The sequence below is a fragment of the Gadus chalcogrammus genome, chromosome 21 (assembly GCF_026213295.1).
Source record: "Gadus chalcogrammus isolate NIFS_2021 chromosome 21, NIFS_Gcha_1.0, whole genome shotgun sequence".
Classification (NCBI taxonomy): domain Eukaryota; kingdom Metazoa; phylum Chordata; class Actinopteri; order Gadiformes; family Gadidae; genus Gadus; species Gadus chalcogrammus.
In genome coordinates this window covers 1298535-1323165 of record NC_079432.1, presented here as the reverse complement: position 1 = coordinate 1323165, position 24631 = coordinate 1298535, and the positions used below count along the sequence as shown (strand labels likewise).

The 24631-nt window shown below is 49.0% G+C and overlaps 3 protein-coding genes across 4 annotated transcripts in view; 1 reads left to right on the top strand and 2 right to left on the bottom strand.

Annotated features, from left to right (window-relative positions):
• Positions 1–5074: 5074 nt before the first annotated feature.
• On the bottom strand, positions 5075–13838 carry LOC130374515 (syntaxin-binding protein 6-like). 2 transcript variants are annotated; one of them, XM_056581318.1, is made up of 7 exons: positions 13381–13838; positions 12723–12892; positions 11466–11596; positions 10270–10606; positions 9774–9872; positions 7614–7768; positions 5075–6124 (listed from the first exon to the last, which is right to left on the bottom strand). In XM_056581318.1, exons 2-7 carry the CDS (start codon positions 12880–12882, stop codon positions 6101–6103), a joined length of 906 nt encoding a protein of 301 aa, XP_056437293.1. In that variant the 5' UTR covers positions 12883–12892; positions 13381–13838; the 3' UTR covers positions 5075–6100. The 2 variants fall into 2 exon arrangements, with proteins under 2 accessions (XP_056437293.1, XP_056437294.1); XM_056581319.1 differs by lacking the exon at positions 7614–7768 and having other exon boundaries at positions 5077–6124.
• Positions 13839–14436: 598 nt separating this feature from the next.
• mfsd4b (major facilitator superfamily domain containing 4B) lies at positions 14437–18260 on the top strand. Its single transcript, XM_056581833.1, has 4 exons — positions 14437–14707; positions 15592–15760; positions 16111–16227; positions 16954–18260. The coding sequence occupies exons 1-4, from the start codon at positions 14459–14461 to the stop codon at positions 18258–18260; spliced, it is 1842 nt and encodes a 613-aa protein (XP_056437808.1). The 5' UTR covers positions 14437–14458.
• Positions 18261–18612: 352 nt separating this feature from the next.
• rev3l (REV3 like, DNA directed polymerase zeta catalytic subunit) overlaps positions 18613–24631 on the bottom strand; it is a 36594-nt gene continuing 30575 nt past the window's right edge. Inside the window, exons 26-32 of the mRNA XM_056581687.1 lie at positions 23744–23853; positions 23218–23332; positions 22860–22997; positions 21606–21796; positions 21148–21394; positions 20344–20550; positions 18613–20028 (exon numbers count right to left, since the gene is read on the bottom strand). Coding sequence (XP_056437662.1) covers positions 19888–20028; positions 20344–20550; positions 21148–21394; positions 21606–21796; positions 22860–22997; positions 23218–23332; positions 23744–23853 — 1149 coding nt within the window. The 3' untranslated portion in view covers positions 18613–19887. The remainder of the gene's footprint in view (positions 20029–20343; positions 20551–21147; positions 21395–21605; positions 21797–22859; positions 22998–23217; positions 23333–23743; positions 23854–24631) is intronic.

The following is a 24631-nucleotide window of genomic DNA, read 5'->3' as shown; positions in this document are numbered from 1 at the left end:
AAACATAAGGGGTGACACTGTTGTTTTTTATTGGTCGTCATGAAAAAAAAACATAAGGGGTAACACTGTTGTCTTTGTCAAATAAAATATAAGAGGTAACACTGTCGTTTTTCATCCGTCGACATGAAAAAACCATAAGGGGTAACCCTGTTGTTTTTTATTGGTCTTCATGAAAAAAAAAATAAGGGGTAACACTGTTGTTTTTTAATGGTCGTCGTGAAAAAAAACACAAGGGGTAACACTGTTGTTTTTTATTGGTCGTCGTGAAAAAAACATAAGGGGTAACATTGTCGTTTTTTATTGCTCGTCATGAAAAAAAACATAAGGGGTAACACTGTTGTATTTTATTGGTCGTCATGAAAAAAACATAAGGGGTAACACTGTTGTCTTTGTCAAATAAAATATAAGGGGTATCACTCGTTTTTTATTGTTCGTCTTGGAAAAAAACGTAAGGGGTAACACTGTCGTTTTTTATTGCTCGTCATGAAAAAAACATAAGGGGTAACACTGTTGTATTTTATTGGTCGTCATGAAAAAAACATAAGGGAAATAATAGAAATACACATATACATTTTAATGTCATGTATATCCTTATCTGTCGTCATGAAAAAAACATAAGGGGTAACGCTGTTGTTTTTTATTGGTCGTCATGAAAAAAAAAATAAGGGGTAACACTTTTTTATTGGTCGTCGTGAAAAAAAACACAAGGGGTAACACTGTCGTTTTTATCAAATGAAACATAAGGGGTAACACTGTCGTTTTTTTTTGGTCGTCATGAAAAAAAACAAAAGGGGTAACACTGTTGTTTTTTATTGGTCGTCGTGAAAAAAACATAAGGGGTAACACTGTTGTCTTTGTCAAATAAAATATAAGGGGTAACACTGTCGTTTTTTATTGTTCGTCTTGAAAAAAAACATAAGGGGTAACACTGTTGTTTTTTATTGGTCGTTATGAAAAAAAACACAAGGGGTAACACTGTTGTTTTTAATTGGTCGTCGTGAAAAAAACATAAGGGGTAACACTGTTGTTGTTTTTTGGTCGTCATGAAAAAAAAAATTTGAAAAAAAAAAAAAATTGACTGTCAAATAAAATATAAGGGGTAAGACTGTTTTGTTTTTCAACAGTCATCATGGGAAAAAAACATAAGGGGTAACACTGTCGTTTTTTATTGGTCGTCATGAAAAAAAACATAAGGGGTGACACTGTTGTTTTTTATTGGTCGTCATGAAAAAAAAACATAAGGGGTAACACTGTTGTCTTTGTCAAATAAAATATAAGAGGTAACACTGTCGTTTTTCATCCGTCGACATGAAAAAACCATAAGGGGTAACACTGTTGTTTTTTATTGGTCTTCATGAAAAAAAAAATAAGGGGTAACACTGTTGTTTTTTATTGGTCGTCATGAAAAAAAACACAAGGGGTAACACTGTCGTTTTTATCAAATGAAACATAAGGGGTAACACTGTTGTTTTTTTTTGGTCGTCATGAAAAAAAACACAAGGGGTAACACTGTTGTTTTTTATTGGTCGTCATGAAAAAAACATAAGGGGTAACACTGTTGTCTTTGTCAAATAAAATATAAGGGGTATCACTGTCGTTTTTTAATGGTCGTCATGAAAAAAAAACATAAGGGGTAACACTGTCGTTTTTCATCCGTCGACATGAAAAAACCATAAAGGGTAACACTGTTTTTTTTTATTGTTTGTCATGAAAAAAACCATAAGGGGTAACACTGTCGTTTTTATCAAATGAAACATAAGGGGTAACACTGTTGTTTTTTTTGGTCGTCATGAAAAAAAACACAAGGGGTAATACTGTTGTTTTTTATTGGTCGTCGTGAAAAAAACATAAGGGGTAACACTGTTGTCTTTGTCAAATAAAATATAAGGGGTATCACTCGTTTTTTATTGTTCGTCTTGAAAAAAAACATAAGGGGTATCACTGTTGTTTTTTATTGGTCGTTATGAAAAAAAACATAAGGGGTAACACTGTCGTTTTTCATCCGTCGACATGAAAAAACCATCAAGGGTAACAGTTTTTTTTTATCGTTCGTCATGAAAAAAACCATAAGGGGTAACACTGTTGTTTTTTATTGGTCGTCATGAAAAAAAACACAAGGGGTAACACTGTCTTTTTTATCAAATGAAACATAAGGGGTAACACTGTCGTTTTTTAATGGTCGTCATGAAAAAAAAACATAAGGGGTAACACTGTCGTTTTTCATCCGTCGACATGAAAAAACCATAAAGGGTAACACTGTTTTTTTTTATTGTTTGTCATGAAAAAAACCATAAGGGGTGACACTGTTGTTTTTTGGTCGTCATGGAAAAAAACATAAGTGGTAACACTGTCGTTTTTATCAAATGAAACGTGAAGGGTAACACTGTTGTTTTTTATTGGTCGTCATGAAAAAGAAAAAAAAGGGGTAACACTGTTGTTTTTTATTGGTCGTCATGAAAAAAACATAAGGGGTAACACTGTTGTCTTTGTCAGATAAAATATAAGGGGTAACAATGTCGTTTTTTATTGGCCGTCATGAAAAAAAACACAAGGGGTAACACTGTTGTGTTTTATTGGTCTTCATGAAAAAGAAAAAAAAGGGGTAACACTGTTGTTTTTTATTGGTCGTCATGAAAAAAAAACATAAGGGGTATCACTGTCGTTTTTCATCCGTCGACATGAAAAAACCATAAAGGGTAACACTGTTGTTTTTTATTGGTCGTCATGAAAAAAAACATAAGGGGTGACACTGTTGTTTTTTATTGGTCGTCATGAAAAAAAACATAAAAAAAAAAAAAAATGGTCTTTGTCAAATAAAATATAAGGGGTAAGACTGTTTTGTTTTTCAACAATAATCATGGGAAAAAAACATAAGGGGTAACACAGTCGTTTTTTATTGGTCGTCATGAAAAAAAACATAAGGGGTGACACTGTTGTTTTTTATTGGTCGTCATGAAAAAAAATATATAAGGTGTAACACTGTCGTTTTTTTCATCCGTCGACATGAAAAAGCCATAAAGGGTAACACTGTTGTTTTTTATTGATCGTCATGAAAAAAAACACAAGCGGTAACACTGTCGTTTTTATCAAATGAAACATGAGGGGTAACACTGTCGTTTTTTATCGGTCGTCATGAAAAAAAACATAAGGGGTGACACTGTTGTTGTTTTTTGGTCGTCATGAAAAAAAACATATAAAAAAAAAAAAAAATGGTCTTTGTCAAATAAAATATAAGGGGTAAGACTGTTTTGTTTTTCAACAATAATCATGGGAAAAAAACATAAGGGGTAACACAGTCGTTTTTTATTGGTCGTCATGAAAAAAAACATAAGGGGTGACACTGTTGTTTTTTATTGGTCGTCATGAAAAAAAATATATAAGGTGTAACACTGTCGTTTTTTTCATCCGTCGACATGAAAAAGCCATAAAGGGTAACACTGTTGTTTTTTATTGATCGTCATGAAAAAAAACACAAGCGGTAACACTGTCGTTTTTATCAAATGAAACATGAGGGGTAACACTGTCGTTTTTTATCGGTCGTCATGAAAAAAAACATAAGGGGTGACACTGTTGTTGTTTTTTGGTCGTCATGAAAAAAAACATATAAAAAAAAAAAAAAATGGTCTTTGTCAAATAAAATATAAGGGGTAAGACTGTTTTGTTTTTCAACAATAATCATGGGAAAAAAACATAAGGGGTAACACAGTCGTTTTTTATTGGTCGTCATGAAAAAAAATATAAGGGGTAACACTGTCGTTTTTATCAAATGAAACGTGAAGGGTTACACTGTTGTTTTTTATTGGTCGTCATGAAAAAGAAAAAAAAGGGGTAACACTGTTGTTTTTTATTGGCCGTCATGAAAAAAAATATAAGGGGTAACACTGTTGTCTTTGTCAAATAAAATATAAGGGGTAACACTGTCGTTTTTTATTGGCCGTCATGAAAAAAAACATAAGGGGTAACACTGTCGTTTTTTATTGGTCGTCATGAAAAAAAAACATAAGGGGTAACACTGTCGTTTTTTATTAGTCGTTATGGAAAAAAAAAGGTTAACACTCTTTTTTTTTATCAAATGAAACTAACATAAAACATAATAACATAAGGGTTACCACTGTTGACATTTATCGAATAAAACATAGGGGTCAACACTGTCGTTTTTTATTAGTCGTCATGAAAAAAAAAAAAGGTTAACACTTGTTTTTTATCAAATTAAACTTAAGTGGCAATCTGAGTCTGGAATCGGCCCTCACCTACGTCAATCAATTACTTGTCATTGCTAACCATTTTAGTTAAGCATTGACATTTTTATGTTTCGTTGATTGGTGCGATCCTCTGTTCGTTCAAATTTTTTTTTACATACAAATAATCTGTTCTTTGTAGAGTTTTAGGTGTTTGGCCGATCTCAAATTGGCCCTCTGGTGCCCTCCCAGGTGCTTGGCGGCGGAGACATTGTGTGGGGTTTGTTTGTCGCTGTGGGTGGGCTGGCGTTGCTGTTCCTGAGTTGTTGATCCCGACACCGTAACCGGGAGTTCATGTTGGTTAGTTATTGTGAGTGTGTTTGTGTGTCTCATGGGTGTGTTCAATAAAGGCAACTCTCGTAGTTGTGCGGTGTAAGGGGCGCGAGAGTTGCATAACCGCTTAACCTGGGCTCCCGTCTCGTCCTTCCCGCGCAGCTCCCAATACGCAGAGTACGCAGAGTGCGTAGGGCACCAAGTACCTGTGGGGGGGGGGGTACCAAAAATCAAGGTTTGTAAAAAAAAAAAAAAATTACATTAATGAATTAAAAAAATATATAAATTAGTTATGAAGAGGCCCACCGTTGTTTTTTTCTTAATTGTATAACCTATCACTCAATTTTGGCAAATTCGATGTTTTTACCTAATATATAAAAGGAGCCCCCCCCCCCCCCCCCACAAGTGCATTTCAACTACTGGAAGCAATCTTTTAAACATTTCTAGTCCACGAACTTTCATCAGTGTTTTGTGTGAATTTTTTTCCAAATATATTCATGTGCAAAATTACATATTTCTTTTTCTATCTCTTCGCACTATCTTCTGCTACTGTTTTAACGAAATCGTGACATCAACTCACAATGATGTGTGTGGCTGTAGCCAGATGGCCATCTGGCGCCCTCTGGTGGTGAGGGTTGGTAACGTCATATCAGAGACATGCATCTCAAAATATAATTCAAAGTGACATAACAGCTCTTTGTAAACAGTTTATTCAAACACACAATGTATTGTGTGTTGTTTTAAGAGCAGTTTGGATTGTTAAGTCAAGTTACATTAAGGAAGCTTTACATGTACGTAGCCCCACTCACACCGAGAAGAATATGCATCGCACAAACATAAAGTAATCAAGACATTACGGATAACAGACACATGAATGAAAGGCCGACAATATGTAGACATGAACAGAAGTCCATCAGACAGACAAACAAAGATTAAAACAGATACGAGAGGCTAGCAGCATAAGGAGACCTTCAAACATTGAAGACAGACATGACAACATAAGGACTTTACGACATGTGGTTAAACACCAGACACAAGAAATACAGTCAGTAGTTCATCACAAGACCTGATTACAGCCAGCAGTAAGTACTTTATCTCCTCAGCAGTGGACCTCTGGTGAAGGAGCTCCCAGAGCGCTCGGCCTGGTTCTCCAGGTTGGTTAAGGAACTCAGGGTTCTAGTTATGGTTCTCCAGGTTGGTTAAGGAACTCCCAGGGTTCTACTCCAGGTTCTCCAGGTTGGTTAAGGAACTCCCAGGGTTCTAGTTATGGTTCTCCAGGTTGGTTAAGGAACTCCCAGGGTTCTACTCCAGGTTCTCCAGGTTGGTTAAGGAACTCCCAGGGTTCTAGTTATGGTTCTCCAGGTTGGTTAAGGAACTCCCAGGGTTCTACTCCAGGTTCTCCAGGTTGGTTAAGGAACTCCCAGGGTTCTAGTTATGGTTCTCCGGGCTGGTTAAGGAACTCCCAGGGTTCTACTCCAGGTTCTCCAGGTTGGTTAAAGAACTCCCAGGGTTCTAGTTATGGTTCTCCGGGCTGGTTAAGGAACTCCCAGAGCGCTAGGCCTTGTTCTTCTTCAAGGTTTTCGGTGAAGTCACTTTGAGTACTTCAGGCTGAGCTGGTGAAGGAAGCAGAGACAGCGTCCAACAGGGTTAGCATTAGAGGTCATACAGCTGTAACGGGAGCTACACCTCACGCCACTAGAGGTTCTAGAGCCCCCTGAGGTCAGAGCGGCCCCCAGGAGCTGGGGACCGGGCAGTCCTCAAGGGGGACCTGCTCCTTCAGATGGTGCTCTCATTGGGTGTCATCACAGATGGTGCTCTCATTGGGTGTCATCAGGCCAGCCCCCGCAATGAGGCCGGGACGGACGCATTAGGGGCTGATTGTCTGGAGACGAGGTTAATCCTGACTGAAGTGGGGGGGGCTCCTGTCTGTCTTGCGCCATCATTGTGATTAGCATGCTAGCTTCTTGTTAGCTTTGTACGATGGACCCAACATCCCATCTACTTTCTCTTAAGCAGATAAGCCTTATCCGACCAGGGATTGTGTTTGTTTGGACTATTCCAACCAATAAGAACAGTAAGGGATCAAAAGGCAGAAGGAAGGCCCCCGCCTGAGCCAATCACATCGCTGCGGCCTTTTATCCCCCAGTCTTACCACGGTTGTGTCATGAACTTAATATCGGACAGACGAGAAAGCAGCTGTAGGAATCAAAGGTTGGTTGGGGCTTTAACCAACCGCACACACACACACACACACACACACACACACACACACACAGGAACTCTGATATTATTGTGTGTCGTCAACGTTTCAACAACATTCAATTTCCAAACATTAGAGAATAATCAATACAGAAAGATGATGTGATCATTTATCGGGTGAAAGTGTTAGATGTGGACCATACCACCATTACCCTTACCCTTAGATGTGGACCATACCACCATTACCCTGACCCTTAGATGTGGACCGTACCACCATTACCCTGACCCTTAGATGTGGACCGTACCACCTTTACCCTGACCCTTAGATGTGGACCGTACCACCATTACCCTGACCCTTAGATGTGGACCGTACCACCTTTACCCTGACCCTTAGATGTGGACCGTACCACCTTTACCCTGACCCTTAGATGTGGACCGTACCACCATTACCCTGACCCTTAGATGTGGACCGTACCACCTTTACCCTGACCCTTAGATGTGGACCGTACCACCTTTACCCTGACCCTTAGATGTGGACCGTACCACCTTTACCCTGACCCTTAGATGTGGACCGTACCACCTTTACCCTGACCCTTAGATGTGGACCGTACCACCTTTACCCTGACCCTTAGATGTGGACCGTACCACCTGTACCCTGACCCTTAGATGTGGACCGTACCACCTGTACCCTGACCCTTAGATGTGGACCGTACCACCTTTACCCTGACCCTTAGATGTGGACCGTACCACCTGTACCCTGACCCTTAGATGTGGACCGTACCACCTTTACCCTGACCCTTAGATGTGGACCGTACCACCTGTACCCTGACCCTTAGATGTGGACCGTACCACCTGTACCCTGACCCTTAGATGTGGACCGTACCACTGTAAGGGGGTTCTGACCTTGTGGGCCGTGTCTGCGAACTGCTGGGCTTTGTGCATTAGCTCCAGCGTCTGGTCCTCCGCCCGGGTTAGTCGCTGTCCTCGCTCGCCCACAGACACCGTCACCCTCTGCACTACATTACTCATGATGCCCCCCGAGAAATGTCCTGGCTGACCTGGACACAGACCACAGACAACTGGCTGAACACGAGCAGGGAGGCCCGGTAGAGTATGAGTATAGGTGGTGTGTGTCGGCTGGGGGGGTGAGTAGGGGTTAGGGGGGTGAGTAGGGGTTAGGGGGGTGAGTAGGGGTTGGGGGGGTGAGTAGGGGTTAGGGGGGTGAGTAGGGGTTAGGGGGGTGAGCAGGGGTTAGGGGGGTGAGTAGGGGTTAGGGTGGTGGGTAGGGTTAGGATGGTGATTAGGGGGGTGGTGGTGCATGGTGGTGCGCGTTGGTGGGTGGTGGGGGTGGTGGTAGATGGGGGTGGTGGTTGGTGGTGCATGGTGGTGGGTGGGGGTGGTGGTTGGTGGTGCATGGTGGTGGGTGGGGGTTAGGGTGATGTGTGGTGGTGGTTGGTGGGTGGGGGTGGTGGTGGGTGGGGGTGGTGGTGATGGGTGGGGGAGGGGGTGGGGGTGCATGGTGGTGGGTGGGGGTGGTGGTGATGGGTGGGGGTGGGGGTGGTGGTGCATGGTGGTGGGTGGGGGTGGTGGTGGGTGGGGGTGGTGGTGCATGGTGGTGGGTGGGGGTGGTGGTGCATGGTGGTGGGTGGGGGTGGTGGTGGGTGGGGGTGGTGGTGCATGGTGGTGGGTGGGGGTGGTGGTGCATGGTGGTGCGCGGGGCTTAGGATCAGTCAGGGTGAGGATCCCGTCCTCGCTGACCCAGAGACGAGTACCGGACATCCAGGAACACAAAGCTCTGTGTCACACGAACAAAGTGTCCTCTCTACCCCCCCACAGTGGAGCCATTCTCCCCCAGAGGTGAGGCCAGCGGCACAATGGACACTAAGACATGGGGGGATTAGGGGAGAGAGGGGAGGATGGAGAGAGAGGGAGGGGGGGGGGAGAGATGGATGGGGAGAGAGAGAGAGAGAGAGAGAGAGAGAGAGAGAGAGAGAGAGAGAGAGAGAGAGAGAGAGAGAGAGAGAGAGGAGGGGGGAAGGGGAGCTGATGGAAAGGAGAGAGTGATGGGGTTTTCTATATCCCATAATGAGGTGGCAACAATGTAAGGCGAACAAGAGACAAAAGAGCAGGAACTAGAGAGACAAGGGAGACTAAAGACGCGAGTCCTGAGCCGAGGCTGGGTTCAAGGTTCTCATCCCTGAGATGGGGAACATCTCCAGACCTGCTGTGATGCTGATGGAATGAGCTGATGGAAATCACTTCCTCCATTTTGTATTGGTTGTGAAAATCATGACCGCTTTGGTACAGAATACTTTTACCTTGAAGACCATTTAGCAGTGTTGGGCAAGCTATTTGGAAAGTGTAGCGAGCTAAGCTACCAGGTACTCTACAATAGATGAAGCTTCACTACACAGAATCTACCCACAGGGAAATGTAGTAAGCTAAGCTAACCTTTAATACCAACATAATCCTTATTCAACGCTATCTCAGTGAAACAGATACCCGGGTGCAACGTTCAGTTCAAGTTTTTATTACACAAATCTTTTAAACAATAACCTGAGATTTCTCACACGCCAGATTGATAGGTGATTAGACCATCAAAACGGTAAAGCTCACATTTCTATCATAAGTGAAGCAAGTCCACCTCGAAACAATACCGGTTCAGTTCCCTCAACTGTCAATGTTTGGTATAAGGAAGGGATAAGGAAATCATAAGGAAGTGTTTCTTTAAGATACCATCGACACAACAGCCACCATCTTCTGACTGCAGCAGAAAGCTTTGCGGTGCTTGAGCCTCAGAAATGGGGTTTGTGTGGATGATACCACACAACTCAATCAATAAAAGAGCTCAGCTTCTGAAAGCTATTGGATTTAGAAAACTGCAACGTTATCACCACTAATGAGGAATGTACTGAAACTAGTGCCACTAGTTCCAACTGGTTCCACTAGTTTAACGAGCGATCTTCTGCCAAACATCCTTTTAGTATCACCTCCTACTTCTCCTCGCGCTAAGCGTTAGGGCGAGTTCAGCCGGGGGACATCCCAGCGTTAGAACCAGCTCACCTTTGGACCGGTGGGCCGGGCGCTTGGCTAGCATCCTCTTCCTCAGGCGGGTGAAGAAGGCTTTGACGCGGTAGATGACCAGGTTCATGGTACAGGCCTCTGGCAGAAGACCAACAGAGTAAATACAACATAATAATAATTATGATGGTAATTGTGTGGTAAAATAATAATCAACTTTGTTGGCAGTCCTCACTCAGTTAGGGACTTACAGGGCAGTGTGTTAGGATAAGGGTTAGTTAGCCAAAGTAAGTAAGAAGAGTTAGCAGTGTAGAAACTGAGTAAGTTAGAAGATTTAGTGTTGATACTGAGTTAGTCGGAAGAATAAGTAGGTAAGATAGTTTTTTAAAAGAGTTAATGTTGAGATATTTAGTTACAAGGGTTAGTGTGGATACTGAGTTAGTAAGAAGAGTTAGTGTGAAAACGTAGCTAGTTAGTTTGGATAATTATCTAGTTAGAAGAGTTAGTATGGACTCCCATTCTGCGTTAGTTGGCGTACCTCCCGTTAGCTTGGGTTGACAGTTGATGAACTCTGTCCCCCTGGCAGGCACGCAGCTCTTCCTCCTGGGCGATAGCGTCCGGGCCCTCGGTCCTCCGGCCACCGGGGGCTCCACCGGCCCGCGCGGCGCGATCCGGACGGCATCAAGGCTCATCCTGCGCAACGCCCCCACCTTCCCAACGCCCACAGGCAGACACACAGGGGGGCCGGTGGGACCTCCGGTGTAGGTCTTGTAGGCCTGGTACAGGATGAGGATGAAGATGCACTTCTCTGCAGAGGAGCTGCACAGCCACTGGTCCACGGTGTTGTCAAAGACCAGGTCGAAGTCTGGGCAGTCCTGCATCAGGGCGCGGTCAGGGTTAGGGGGCTACCCACCACATAGGCTCACAAACCAGGCTTAAGATTCATATCTGACGTCTTATGGAAGACCAGCTCAGATCGGTTTCGACCAACCTTGTTCCTGGAGGTGGATATCTGTGAGAGCGCGACTGGGGCGTACAAACTCGGCAAACAGTAGTTAACGACATCAAGTGTCCCTCAAGGTTTTAAATCGATATTTCTAGACAGGCCACTGTGGATCCCCTGAAAGCCCCATCCACTCGTGCTAATTCGTTGTTCGTTGGTAGAATATCGGTAACGATACAGGAAACATAACTCCGACCCTTGCAGTTTTATGTTTTCCAGCCCAGGCCCTGCGCCATCTCCCCAACAAAGTTCTGCTGTAAGATAATAGGATTGCCTGATCCGAGATTATCAAAAACCAGGTACAACTCTGGACTATCCGTCATAAGGACGAGGTTAGGTTTATGATGTTACCAAAGACATAATCTCAGAACCAGGACTTCTATCATGCTGCAGCCAAACTTCTGGGGGGGGGCAGACTTCACAGCACCTGCTCCAGATACCAACCTTTCCTGTTGTGTTCCGGGGGTATTCCTTCGGATTACCTGTCCGCCTCTCTGCTCAATGAACCCAAAGCCGAACAACTACTTATGCTGCTTTCACCACCACACTGCAGCCAGGAGGCTTATTCTCCATAAATGAAACCATTCTGTGGTGCCTACACGTCATGGATTCATGAGGTACTACATCATGCTTCAGGAGATGAGGTCCTCCTTAGTGAACAGGTAACCTGACCCTTCTCTGCGGTGAAGACGATCACAACAGACCATCCTTCATGCTTCCTTCCTCCTGACCTTGTTTGGGTCGATTCCATTGACCTGGCGGAGCTGGTCGACGCCCCACTGTGACCTTGTGACGAAGGGGGCGGAGCCGGCAAACTGTTTGACTTTGGTGATGAGCAGTTGAGGAGGCGTCCTATTGGTCACTGGAGAAATGGGAATAAAACAACAGCAATTAAATCCTCTCTCCCAGCAGGTGTATCCGTAGTTACAGTCATATCTTGGGACCAGTGTTCATCCTTTTCATCCGTAAATACAATTAATAAACTTAATCTCGGAAAGTATCTCCATTTTTTGTCAAGTCACTTTTAAATCCCATTTTATAACTCCGGTCTCAAAGGTCTCCAAAGCGTTCGTTACTCCTGAGCTTCGAATGGACTTAAGGCAAAGTTCCCCAAAGCCAGAGGGAAGGAACCTTGAGAAGGAACCCTAAGAAGGTTGTGTGCCCCGTACATAAGAAGGTTGTGTTAACCTGACAGACTTAAGAAGGTTGTGTTCACCATAAGAAGGTTGTGTTCACCTGACAGACTTAAGAAGGTTGTGTTCACCATAAGAAGGTTGTGTTCACCATAAGAAGGTTGTGTTCACCTGATAGACAGAGGTAGGTTGTGTTCACCTGACAGACAGAGGTAGGTTGTGTTCACCTGATAGACAGAGGTAGGTAGGTTGTGTTCACCTGATAGACAGAGGTAGGTAGGTTGTGTTCACCTGACAGACAGAGGTAGGTTGTGTTCACCTGATAGACAGAGGTAGGTAGGTTGTGTTCACCTGATAGACAGAGGTAGGTAGGTTGTGTTCACCTGACAGACAGAGGTAGGTTGTGTTCACCTGACAGACAGAGGTAGGTTGTGTTCACCTGATAGACAGAGGTAGGTTGTGTTCACCTGACAGACAGAGGTAGGTAGGTTGTGTTCACCTGACAGACAGAGGTAGGTTGTGTTCACCTGATAGACAGAGGTAGGTAGGTTGTGTTCACCTGACAGACAGAGGTAGGTTGTGTTCACCTGATAGACAGAGGTAGGTAGGTTGTGTTCACCTGATAGACAGAGGTAGGTTGTGTTCACCTGATAGACAGAGGTAGGTTGTGTTCACCTGACAGACAGAGGTAGGTTGTGTTCACCTGACAGACAGAGGTAGGTAGGTTGTGTTCACCTGACAGACAGAGGTAGGTTGTGTTCACCTGATAGACAGAGGTAGGTTGTGTTCACCTGATAGACAGAGGTAGGTAGGTTGTGTTCACCTGATAGACAGAGGTAGGTAGGTTGTGTTCACCTGATAGACAGAGGTAGGTCGCGTATTCTCCCCCTCGTGTGGACAGCTGGAGGATCCTCCTCCCGGCCGTCCTCCTCCTCCTCCTCACCTCCACGGCGACCAGCATCGTCTCTCCCCGTGGGACGAAGACCTTCTTGTTGATGTCGGACTGAGCACTCATTGTTGTGCTTCTGTTGATCAAGAGACATCAGGGTGAGGTCGCCAGGTTCATGCTACACAAAGCTTTCCTTTGCTTCTGTTCTTAAGTATGAAGACATATTAAAACGTGTTCTTAAATATTACAACTTATAAAAAAGAATTAGAGCAGGAATTTAAGGTTCACGTTTCGGCTCAATGCTTTGAAGGAGTTGCCTCCTTAAAATGCAAGTAGGCTTTTTATTTTATTAAATGTGATTTGTCACCTCATTGAGACTTTATTGAGGATAAAAATGTGGAAGTAAAAATATAATCAGAATTTAGGAAGAATAACTATGAAATCTTATTCTACTTTCAATCTTATTCTCATCCTTACCTTCTTACAAGCCGAGGAAAGAAGTTTCGTTTCTAGTAAAAAGCTGTTGTTAAAAAGTTTTTTTTTTTATTTTAAAAACATCAGACTTACTAATAAATAAATAAATGTTTTCTTTCTATCTTCTTACTTCCAACAATAAAAAGTTACCTTAATCCAGAATCCAGAATGCTCCTGAAAAAAAAATAAAAAAGTTTTTTGTAGTCCTGTTAGACGTGCTTCGTGTTAGTAAAAACGTTAAATGAATAAAATCTTTCTAAAATCTGCCAAATCCTGCAGCCTCCCAGAGAGCCTTGCTGCGCAGTCGCAGTAGGCATCTCTCCCCCTTCTGCTCCTGACGGGGTTCAGTCGGGGTTAGGACAACCCTCGTTTGTAGAGGTTAGTTAGGGTACGTAGGCCAACCCCTCGGTTGTAGATGTTAGTTAGGGATAGTACCTCTCGGTTGTAGAGGTTAGTTAGGGTTAGTACCTTTCGGTTGTAGAGGTTAATTAGGGTTAACAGAGGGTTGTTATAAAGCCTATTAATATACTATGTAGGCTAGTAGGCTAATACTGTATATACTGTACATTAACATACAGTATCTTAATAGTATACCTATATTATTATTATTATTATTATTATTATTATATTAATACATAAAATGTAATACATAACATGTTATTATTAAATGACATAAAAGTATTAGATATGATTAATATTACCGGTAATATTTGATATACTATTAACATATTATAATAGTATATTAATAGTATGCCCATATTATTCTGTATAAACTCTAATATATAACATATTTTATTTGTATTATTATTCATAATAAATAGGCTATATAGTGTAATGGTAGCTCATCTATATTATCGTTAATGTATACCACTGCGTTATTATAAATAATATAGGCTACTGTGATCATAATAATAGCTATGGTATTAGTAGGCTGATATTATTCTATATTAGCGGTAAAATATAATAATATCATCCTCGTAAACTGGAGGTATTCCCAGGTGTCTGACGTCGCGAGCCGCACTTCCTGTGTACCTTCAATACGTCAGCTGAGCACGTCATGTGACATTATTTGACAACATGTTAGCGTCCAGCCTCCGCTTTGAGGAATAGCTCCATAACCGGACCTGGTTTTAAATATATCCGTGTCCCTAACCGCGTCTTGCCGCCCGGCGCCCCTCGTACCCCCCCCCCCCCCCCCCCCCCGCGGGTCGACCTGTCCACCTCCGGGATGTCCGCATCCGTCAAGAAGAAACACGTCCGCTTCGCCAGCATGGAGGAGGAAGGAGATAACGACGAGCAGGAGGAAGACACCGTGTTCGACCAGATGAGCGACTCCCGGAGCGGACTGAAGAGCGTCCTTAAAGCCGCGTCCAGGGCTCCTAAGCCCGGCTCGGAGCGTGTCCGGGTCGCGTCGGGTTCCGAGGGCTGCAGGAGGTGGTCCGTCACGCTGGCGCTGTGCGCCTCCTTCCTGGGACTGGTAAATATCGTCCTTCAACCCGAACTACACTGACTACTAGACCTAGCCCAAGCCTGTAACCCTTACAGACTAACTACTAACCCTAAAGACCTAACCTGACCCTAAAATCTTTGAATACACTAACCAATACTAGATATAACTTAACCTAATAACCCTAACTAGACTAACTACCGGCCCAATCTAAGCCTAAAACCAGAGCTTCACTAGTAGGTCTGGATAATGATTAATGTCATCATTAAACACACGGTACACACACACAGGTGATCATTAAACACAGCGATAGTACACACACGTAATCACACGGCACACAAACACACACACGCGGGTCACACATGGTCTGATTTGTGGCTCCGTCCCTCCAACCGGATCTGTGTGAAGTATGGCTTCTCTCACAGGCACTGTGTTCTTACCACCATGAGTAAACCAATATTTATAAAGTCACACTATACTACTGTACTCTGCTCAGTGTGTGGGTCAGGCCACATACAGAGATGTAAACAGGCTTGGCATCTGGTTTCACCGGAATGGGAGAACCCAGAGCAGCAGGCTCAGAACTAGTTTCCAACTGCTTTTTTTTTAAATATGATATCTGAATCCAACTGAACAGGCATTGTTCTGCGCCTTCCTTGGTCACTAAACTAACATGTTTACCTGGCAGTTGATGCCCAAGGCCGCCTGGGAATCTCAGTGAACGGTGTGGAGGATTTGAACCTCTTCTATGGTGATAATGGAGACAGTGTTCTGAATAACGCAGACCTTGTTCTGAATAACATAGACCGCGTGTTCTGAATAACGTAGACCGTGTTCTGAATAACGCAGACCGGGTTCTGAATAACGCAGACCGGGTTCTGAATAACGTAGACCGTATCTCTGCTTGATTCCAGGGCATGAGTATCTCGGTCCTGGGTCCGACCTTCCAGGACTTGGCCGACAACTTGAACCGCAACATCAGCAACATCTCCTTCGTGTTCGTGGGTCGCTCGGCTGGATACATCGGAGGCTCTCTGATCGGAGGGGTGCTCTTCGACTGCATGAACCCCCACCTGCTCCTGGGTACCCTATAACCTCCTTTAACTCCTCCTCCTCCTCCCCCTGAACCGGGTTCTAGGTTCTCCAGGTGAACAGGGTTCCCCAGGTGATCAGGGTTCTCCAGGTGAACAGGGTTCTCCAGGTGATCAGGGTTCTCCAGGTGAACAGGGTTCTCCAGGTGATCAGGGTTCTCCAGGTGAACAGGGTTCTCCAGGTGATCAGGGTTCTCCAGGTGAACAGGGTTCTTGGTTCTCCAGGTGAACAGGGTTCCCCAGGTGATCAGGGTTCTTCAGGTGATCAGGGTTCTCCAGGTGAACAGGGTTCTCCAGGTGATCAGGGTTCTCCAGGTGAACAGGGTTCTTGTGTCTCCTCAGGGTTCTCTCTGCTCGTGACGGCAGCAGGTATGTGTGCCATCCCCTTCTGCAAGATGGCGGTCGTCCTCACCTGCCTCATGTCCAGCATCGGGGTATCCATGGGCATCCTGGACACTGGTCAGTCCTCAGAGAACCATCACGTCTTTATAGAACCATCACACGTCTGTCTGCTAATTAGTCCTAAAGAACCATCACATGTCCATCATTCTGTCTGCTAATTAGTCCTAAAGAACCATCACACGTCTGTCTGCTATGCAGTCTTTATAGAACCATCGTGTCTTTGTTTGTTCAGAAACAACAGTTCCATATCCTGTCTCTGATGTCGGTAGGACTTGTGAACCAAATATTGTGTAAAAAGTTCATTTTGTAGTGGAATAACTGACATGATGGAGGAACGGCTTGTTGCAGTATCAGAGCGAACCCACAGCCTGCAGGGCAGATTGAGTGCAGTAAAACTACACCAGTGCAACACTGGTGTAGTTTTACTTGAGTTCATGAATGAATAACTACCAACTATTACTACAACTTTGGCTAACCATCTACCAGTATCTGCTCTGTAGCTACAGTATGTGGAGACCACACATTGTAGTCACATTGTAAGGATAAGATTCATTTATTGGTATACTTGTATTCGTGTGCACATTCATGTGCATTTAATGCACATGAATGTGCATTAAATGCACATGAATGTGAGAAATGTCAAATAAAATACAAACTGTATTGAATGAGCTAATGGATGCGTTTCCAGGGTTATCATTATTATAGTGCGGAAAAAAAATAGTGTCTGCTACAAACGCAGTTCAGCCCTGAACCTAATCTGAGATGCTCTGGCGCCCCCTGCAGGTGGTAACGTGCTGGTGCTGCAGACCTGGGGCGCCGGGGCCGGCCCGCACCTGCAGGCGCTTCACTTCAGCTTCGCCGCCGGGGCCTTCGTCTCGCCCGTCCTCGCCAAGCTGCTGATCGTGGCCGACGCCCCCTCGCCCTCGGCCACGCCCCTGACCCCGCCCCCCAACGCCAACGCCAGCGCCGCCTTGGCTCCCGTTGCCACGGCGCCCTTCTCCCATCCCGTCATGCACTCCATGAGCTCCATGTGGGCGTACGTCATCATCGGCTGCTTCGTCCTCCTCACCTCCCTCCTCTTCCTCCTGCTCCTCCTCTGCGGGGGGGGGCGGGCCGGCGCCCCGGCCTCCCCCGGCGGGACCCCCGCCTCCCGGGGGCCGGCCCGCCACCACACGGCCCTCATCGTCATGCTGTCCTTCTTCTTCTTCTGGTACGTGGGCGCCGAGGTGGCCTACGGCTCCTTCATCTTCACCTACGCCAAGGACTACGTGGGCATGGCGCCGCGGGCGGCCGCCGGCCTCAACTCCCTGTTCTGGGGGTCCTTCGCCGCCTGCCGGGGGCTGGCCGTGCTGCTGGCCGCCCGCCTGCCCCCGGGGGCTCTGATCCTGGCCAGCCTGGGGGGCAGCACGCTGTCCTCCCTGCTGCTCTGCCTGTTCAGCCGCAGCCAACCCGTGCTGTGGGCCTGCTCCGCCTGCTACGGCGCCGCCATGGCCACCACCTTCCCCAGCGGCGTGGCGTGGGTGGAGCAGTACACGGTGGTGTCGGGCCGCGCGGCCGCGGGCTTCGTGGTGGGCGCCGCGCTGGGCGAGATGGTGCTGCCCGCCGCCCTGGGCCTGCTGCTGGAGCGCTCGGCGGACACGCCCCTCCTCATGTACCTCGCGCTGCTGGCCGCCGCCGTCACCTCCACGCTGTTCCCCGTCATGTACAAGCTGGCCACCGCCCCCGCCGCGCCGGGGGGGAAACCCCGCGGCGGCGGCCGGCGGCGCCACGACGCCCAGGACCGCGAGGACCGCCAGGCGCTGCTGGACTCCGCCCCCAACGAGGAAGAGGAGGAGGAGGAAGAGGAGGAGGGGACGGAGGCGGACCAGTGGAACGACGCAGACTTTGAGGTCATCGAGATGGACGACGCCCCTAGCCTCGTTAGCGCGCCCGCCGCCACCAATACCTCGCCGCCCCCCCACGCAGCCAAGTCTCCGCCCCCGGTCGCCAAGGCGACCCCGCCCCCGGGCGCCGCGGCGGCGCCGCTGCTCCCGGACTCGTCCCCGCGCCGCCTGAAGCTGCCCTCCCCCGCCCGCGAGAAGAGGGACTAGACCCGCCCCCCGCGCCGCCCGGAGAACACAGCCACTTCCTGTTTACCGGACGACGACGTCACTTCCTGTTTACCGGTCATGTCCCAGGACCAGGACCAGGACCAGGACCAGACCTAGAAGACCAGGACCAGGACCCCCACCACCAGGACCAGACCTCGAGCACCTCGCCCACGGTGGTCCTGACCTGAAGACCAGGACCAGGACCGAGGCCTGACCCAGAAGACCAGGACCAAGTCCTGACCCAGAAGACCAGGACCAAGTCCTGACCCAGAAGACCAGGACCAAGTCCTGACCCAGAAGACCAGGACCGACCCAGAAGACCAGGACCAAGTCCTGACCCAGAAGACCAGGACCAAGTCCTGACCCAGAAGACCAGGACCAAGTCCTGACCCAGAAGACCAGGACCAAGTCCTGACCTAGAAGACCAGGACCAGGACCACCCCCAGGTCCAGACCTTGAGCACCTCTCCTACTGGTCCAGGTCTTCAGGTCCCTTCCCAGAGGATCCGGACCCCAGCAGGTCCAGGAGGACCACAGCGCCCCCCAGCCTGTGTGTGATGGTTGAGTTTATTTATTAGAAGCAGAATGTTTCCAATGTGTTAACTGTAAAGTACTGTGATCATATCGGCATAGTTCAGTGTCTTAGTTTCGGAGGACTTAATTCCCGGAAAGAATTCATTGTTACATTGATTATTTTTTATTTTACCAATCTCACAGGTTCACCCACAGCAATGTGCATTAAAAACAGCTGAAAACAGGCTTCTTCTTTTTTTTTTTTACATTTATACAAATACACAGATCTGCTGCTTGGCGGGAAAGGGACATTCTAGAATGGTTATCACTATGGTTACCACGCACCACTTCCCCACAGAGAAATGCATTAAGAAACAAAACAATAATACTCTTCGTGACATAAAACGATCCCAGTACACTATTGCAACAGTCCCAAAGACCTGCTCTGCCAGAGGCCCCAGGTCCAAGGCCGACCTCTGGGCCAATCAGGAGTCAGGTCAGAGGAGTCAGGTCCCATCTCAGAGTTCAGATCCAATCGCAAAGCTCCATTCCAATCAGAGTCGTTAGTTCCGATCTCAGTCTTCAGGTCCGACCTGACGTCCTCGTACAATCCAGGCTCCAAACGACGGTCATCAACACAAGACGACCGGGAACACAGACAGTCCGACCACAGCAGCTTTCCCAACACGCCGTGTTCTGTGCTGCTCAGTGCTGGCGATATTTACACCGTTCAGCCGCACCCAGTCCATCCAACACGGCGGAGAGATGAGAAACGTATCCGGACACCCCGGGGTCACACGTAGCTGTTAGCAGCGGGGAAGCAAAGAAACGGACACACATCATGGCGACAACGCACAAAACTGATCACATGGCTGACGTCACGTGACTGATGTCACGTGACAGGTCTCACATGAGCCGCTGGTGGTCCGTTGGTCCTGACCTGAAGACCTTCCGGGGGGGAGGTTCCGGGTCAAAGCGTGAACACGGGGACACACTGAGAAGGTAAGATGGAGGACAGCGTCCTAGCACCGAGGGGGGAGGGGCCGTCTTCACGTAGGGGCCGGTGAGCCCCTCAACACCAGCCGGGGGGGAGAACCCCGGTAACGGGGGGCCCGTCAGAACTGCTCCAGGAGCTGGCGGAGGTAGGGTCCCCTGGAGAGCTGCCTGCCGACGCGGGACAGCTTGTAGAGCACGGGACAGTCCAGAGACACGCAGGACATCTGGCGCTCAGCGCTGCCGCTGCAGCTCCGGCACACCTGGAGACGAGGGACACACGGGTTAGGGTCACACCTGGAGGCAAGAGACACACGGGTTAGGGGGACACACCTGGAGACGAGAGACACACGGGTTAGGGGGACACACCTGGAGTCGCCCGTCGGCGGCTCTAGTCGCCCGTCGACGGCTCTAGTCGCCCGTCGACGGCTCTAGTCGCCCGTCGACGGCTCTAGTCGCCCGTCGACGGCTCTAGTCGCCCGTCTATAGCTCTCCTTTTACGAATATGATGCAAATATTCTATCAGCAAGTTGAGTCTGGGGGTACCCCCAGGTACCCCCGGACCCCCCGAGCCTCACCTGTAGCAGCTGGTCCTGCTGGGCCTCCCAGCGCCGGACGTCCTGGTTCAGGGTGACGGCCACGCGCTGCGGGTCGGCGCGGCAGGCGGAGCACACGCCCAGCTGGGTGAGCTGCTGGCACACGGGGCAGTGCAGCGAGGTGAAGTACTGCGAGATGGTGCCCCTCCGGCCCGCCTCCGACGCCCCCCACAGGGACGCCTTCTGGACCTGGGACACACAGGAGGGCAGGGCTCAGACCATGCATGTGAGGCAGTATAGTACAGAGCTTTGAGTTGCCACTGGTTAGAAAAGTACTGGATAAATGCAGACCATGCAGTCCATTTACCCGGGGTATCTCCTGGTACATGTCTACAGTATGGGGTGTAACTCCTGGTACATGTCTACAGTATGGGGGGTATCTCCTGGTACATGTCTACAGTATGGGGGGTATCTCCTGGTACATGTCTACAGTATGGGGGGTATCTCCTGGTACATGTCTACAGTATGGGGGTATATCTCCTGGTACATGTCTACAGTATGGGGGTATCTCCTGGTACATGTCTACAGTATGGGGGGTATCTCCTGGTACATGTCTACAGTATGGGGGGTATCTCCTGGTACATCATGTCTACAGTATGGGGGGTATCTCCTGGTACATCATGTCTACAGTATGGGGGGTATCTCCTGGTACATGTCTACAGTATGGGGGGTATCTCCTGGTACATGGGGGGTATCTCCTGGTACATGAGGGGTATCTCCTGGTACATGAGGGGTATCTCCTGGTACATGGGGGGTATCTCCTGGTACATGGGGGGTATCTCTCACCCGGGGTATCTCCTGGTACCAGCGCAGCACGTCCACGCCTACCAGCTGCAGCAGGCGCCCCAGGGGGGGCAGGATCTGCTTGGTGACGTAGTAGGTGGAGTTGAGGCGCAGAGAGGGGTCCTGCAGCACGTCCAGCGGCCGCCGCACCAGCTGGATGAGCGGGACCCCCGGGGAGCCGTACACGATGACGTAGGGCACGCGCTCGCCCACCCGGGGCTCTAGGCGCCGGTCGTACGCCGTCATACGCCTGACGGGGGGGACGGGGGGGGGAGGGATGAGGGTGTGCCTTGTTACCGTGACAACCGCCTCTGCAGCAATAGTCGCACCCTGACCCCCACCCACACAAAAACACCCACACCCACCCACACACTGACCAACACACCCACCCCCTCACCCACCCACCGACCCGAAACCAAACACCCCCCCACCCTGACCCCCACCCACAGCCCCCCCCCTACCTTGAGAGCTCCAGGGCGGGGATGCAGGCCCCAGGCCGGTAGGAGCCACTGCCCCGGTACTCTTTGGCGAAGGTCAGGTCCTGCATGCTGGCCGTGCCCTCCAGGACCTTCAGCAGCTGCCTCTGGATGAAGCCCTTCACCTGGCTGAGGTCCCGCGTCTCAAACAGCAGCTTGATGGAGCGCTCCAGCACCTGAAGACAGACCGGGACTATAAGAGACCGGAACTAGACTAACGGAGACCCCGTAGACCGCTAGAGACCCTGTAGACCGCTAGAGACCAGAACTAGACTAATGGAGACCCAGCAGACCACTAAAGACCAGAACTAGACTAATGGAGACCCAGCAGACCACTAGAGACCAGAACTAGACTAATGGAGACCCAGCAGACCACTATAGACCAGAACTAGACTAATGGAGACCCTGTAGACCAGAACTAGACTAATCGAGACCCAGCAGACCACTAAAGACCAGAACTAGACTAATGGAGACCCCGTAGACCACTAGAGACCCCGTAGACCGCTAGAGACCCTGTAGACCACTAGAGACCCTGTAGACCACTGGCGACCCTGTAGACCAGAACTAGACTAATGGAGACCCTGTAGACCACTAGAGACCCCGTAGACCACTAGAGACCCCGTAGACCACTAGAGACCAGAACTAGACTAATGGAGACCCTGTAGACCACTGGAGACCCAGCAGACCACTGTAGACCACTAGAGAACACTAGAGACCCAGTAGACCACTGAAGACCCAGCAGACCACTGTAGACCACTAGAGACCACTAGAGACCACTGGAGACCCTGTAGACCACTAGAGACCCTGTAGACCACTAGAGACCCTGTAGACCACTAGAGACCCAGCAGATCTCAACTAAAAAGAGACACCTGGCCAGGTGGACGCTGTTAGACACCTGGCCAGGTGGACGCTGTTAGGACACCTGGCCAGGTAGACGCTGTTAGACACCTGGCCAGGTAGACGCTGTTAGACACCTGGCCAGGTAGACGCTGTTAGGACACCTGGCCAGGTGGACGCTGTTAGACACCTGGCCAGGTAGACGCTGTTAGGACACCTGGCCAGGTGGACGCTGTTAGGACACCTGGCCAGGTGGACGCTGTTAGACACCTGGCCAGGTGGACGCTGTTAGGACACCTGGCCAGGTGGACGCTGTTAGACACCTGGCCAGGTGGAGCTGTTAGGACACCTGGCCAGGTGGACGCTGTTAGGACACCTGGCCAGGTGGACGCTGGCGGTTACCTTGCCGACGGCGGGGCAGGCGTCGCGGCGGACGGTCTCGATGCCCTTGGCGTCGAACACGGGCTCCTTCTGCTCCGGAGTCTCGTACATGTAGCCCACGTAGCGCTTCTTGGTCTGCAGCACGCACGGCAGGTACACCTGCACACACGGTCACACACATTTACATACATGACGCACACATTAAACGCTTTTCAAAGTATCCAAAGTGTGTCTGAGAGTGTGTGTGTGTGAGTGAGTGAGTGTGAGAGGGTGAGTGTGTGGTGACTATGGGGTCATGTTGGTACAACAGACAGGACACTGGAGGTAGCCACTCTTTATACAATATATCACAGACACAGACACACACACACACACACACCTTCTCAAACTTGAGGGTGACGGGCTTGGGGTTGGTGGCGGTGACGGCCTCGGCGATCTCACTTCCGATCCGGAACGCCTGCTCCTTACTGGCCCCCTTCAGCTGCACAAACAGACTGACACCACCAGGTCAGTCCTACACCACCCTCAGCTCTGTCCCCGTACACCACCCTCACCTCTCTGTCCCCGTACACCACCCTCACCTCTCTGTCCCCGTACACCACCCTCACCTCTCTGTCCCCTTACACCACCCTCACCTCTCTGTCCCCGTACACCACCTTCACCTCTCTGTCCCCGTACACCACCTTCACCTCTCTGTCCCCGTACACCACCTTAACCTCTCTGTCCCCGTACACCACCTTAACCTCTCTGTCCCCGTACACCACCTTAACCTCTCTGTCCCCGTACACCACCCTCACCTGTCTGACCCTTACCTGTCTGTCCCCGTAAACCACCCTCACCTGTCTGTGTCTCCGTACACCACCTGTCTCACCCTCACCTGTCTGTGTCTCCGTACACCACCCTACCTGTCTGTGTCTCCGTACACCACCCGGGCGCCCCACTTCTTGGTGCTGTTCACCATCCTGATGGCGCCCTCCAGCGTCTCCCGGGCCTTGTGCACGATGCTGTCGCCCACCTGCACAGGAACAGGAAGTCAGCGTTAGAGGGTTAGCATCCACACCTCACTACTCAACCTCCACCTCACTGCTCACCCTCCACCTCTCTACTCACCCTCTACCTCACTACTCACCCTCCACCTCTCTACTCACCCTCCACCTCTCTACTCACCCTCCACCTCTCTACTCACCCTCCACCTCTCTACTCACCCTCCACCTCTCTACTCACCCTCCACCTCTCTACTCACCCTCCACCTCTCTACTCACCCTCCACCTCTCTACTCACCCTCCACCTCTCTACTCACCCTCCACCTCTCTACTCACCCTCCACCTCTCTACTCACCCTCCACCTCTCTACTCACCCTCTACTCACCCTCCACCTCTCTACTCACCCTCCACCTCTCTACTCACCCTCCACCTCTCTACTCACCCTCTACCTCACTACTCACCCTCCACCTCTACTCACCCTCTACTCACCCTCCACCTCTCTACTCACCCTCCACCTCTCTACTCACCCTCCACCTCTCTACTCACCCTCCACCTCTCTACTCACCCTCTACTCACCCTCCACCTCTCTACTCACCCTCCACCTCTCTACTCCCCCTCCACCTCTCTACTCCCCCTCCACCTCTCTACTCCCCCTCCACCTCTCTACTCACCCTCCACCTCTCTACTCACCCTCCACCTCTCTACTCACCCTCCACCTCTCTACTCACCCTCCACCTCTCTACTCACCCTCCACCTCTCTACTCACCCTCCACCTCTCTACTCACCCTCCACCTCTCTACTCACCCTCCA

Excerpts from the sequence above, each read along its gene's own strand:
- LOC130374515 (XM_056581318.1), bottom strand. The coding sequence starts at position 12,882 with ATGAGTGCTCAGTCCGACATCAACAAGAAGGTCTTCGTCCCACGGGGA. Across the intron at positions 11,597-12,722 it reads GACCTACCTCTGTCTATCAG|TGACCAATAGGACGCCTCCT; the intron begins GTGAACACAACC and ends CCATTTCTCCAG. Across the intron at positions 7,769-9,773 it reads CCCGGCCCACCGGTCCAAAG|GTCAGCCAGGACATTTCTCG; the intron begins GTGAGCTGGTTC and ends GTCTGTGTCCAG.
- mfsd4b (XM_056581833.1), top strand. The coding sequence starts at position 14,459 with ATGTCCGCATCCGTCAAGAAGAAACACGTCCGCTTCGCCAGCATGGAG. Across the intron at positions 14,708-15,591 it reads GCGCCTCCTTCCTGGGACTG|GGCATGAGTATCTCGGTCCT; the intron begins GTAAATATCGTC and ends GCTTGATTCCAG. Across the intron at positions 16,228-16,953 it reads CATGGGCATCCTGGACACTG|GTGGTAACGTGCTGGTGCTG; the intron begins GTCAGTCCTCAG and ends CGCCCCCTGCAG.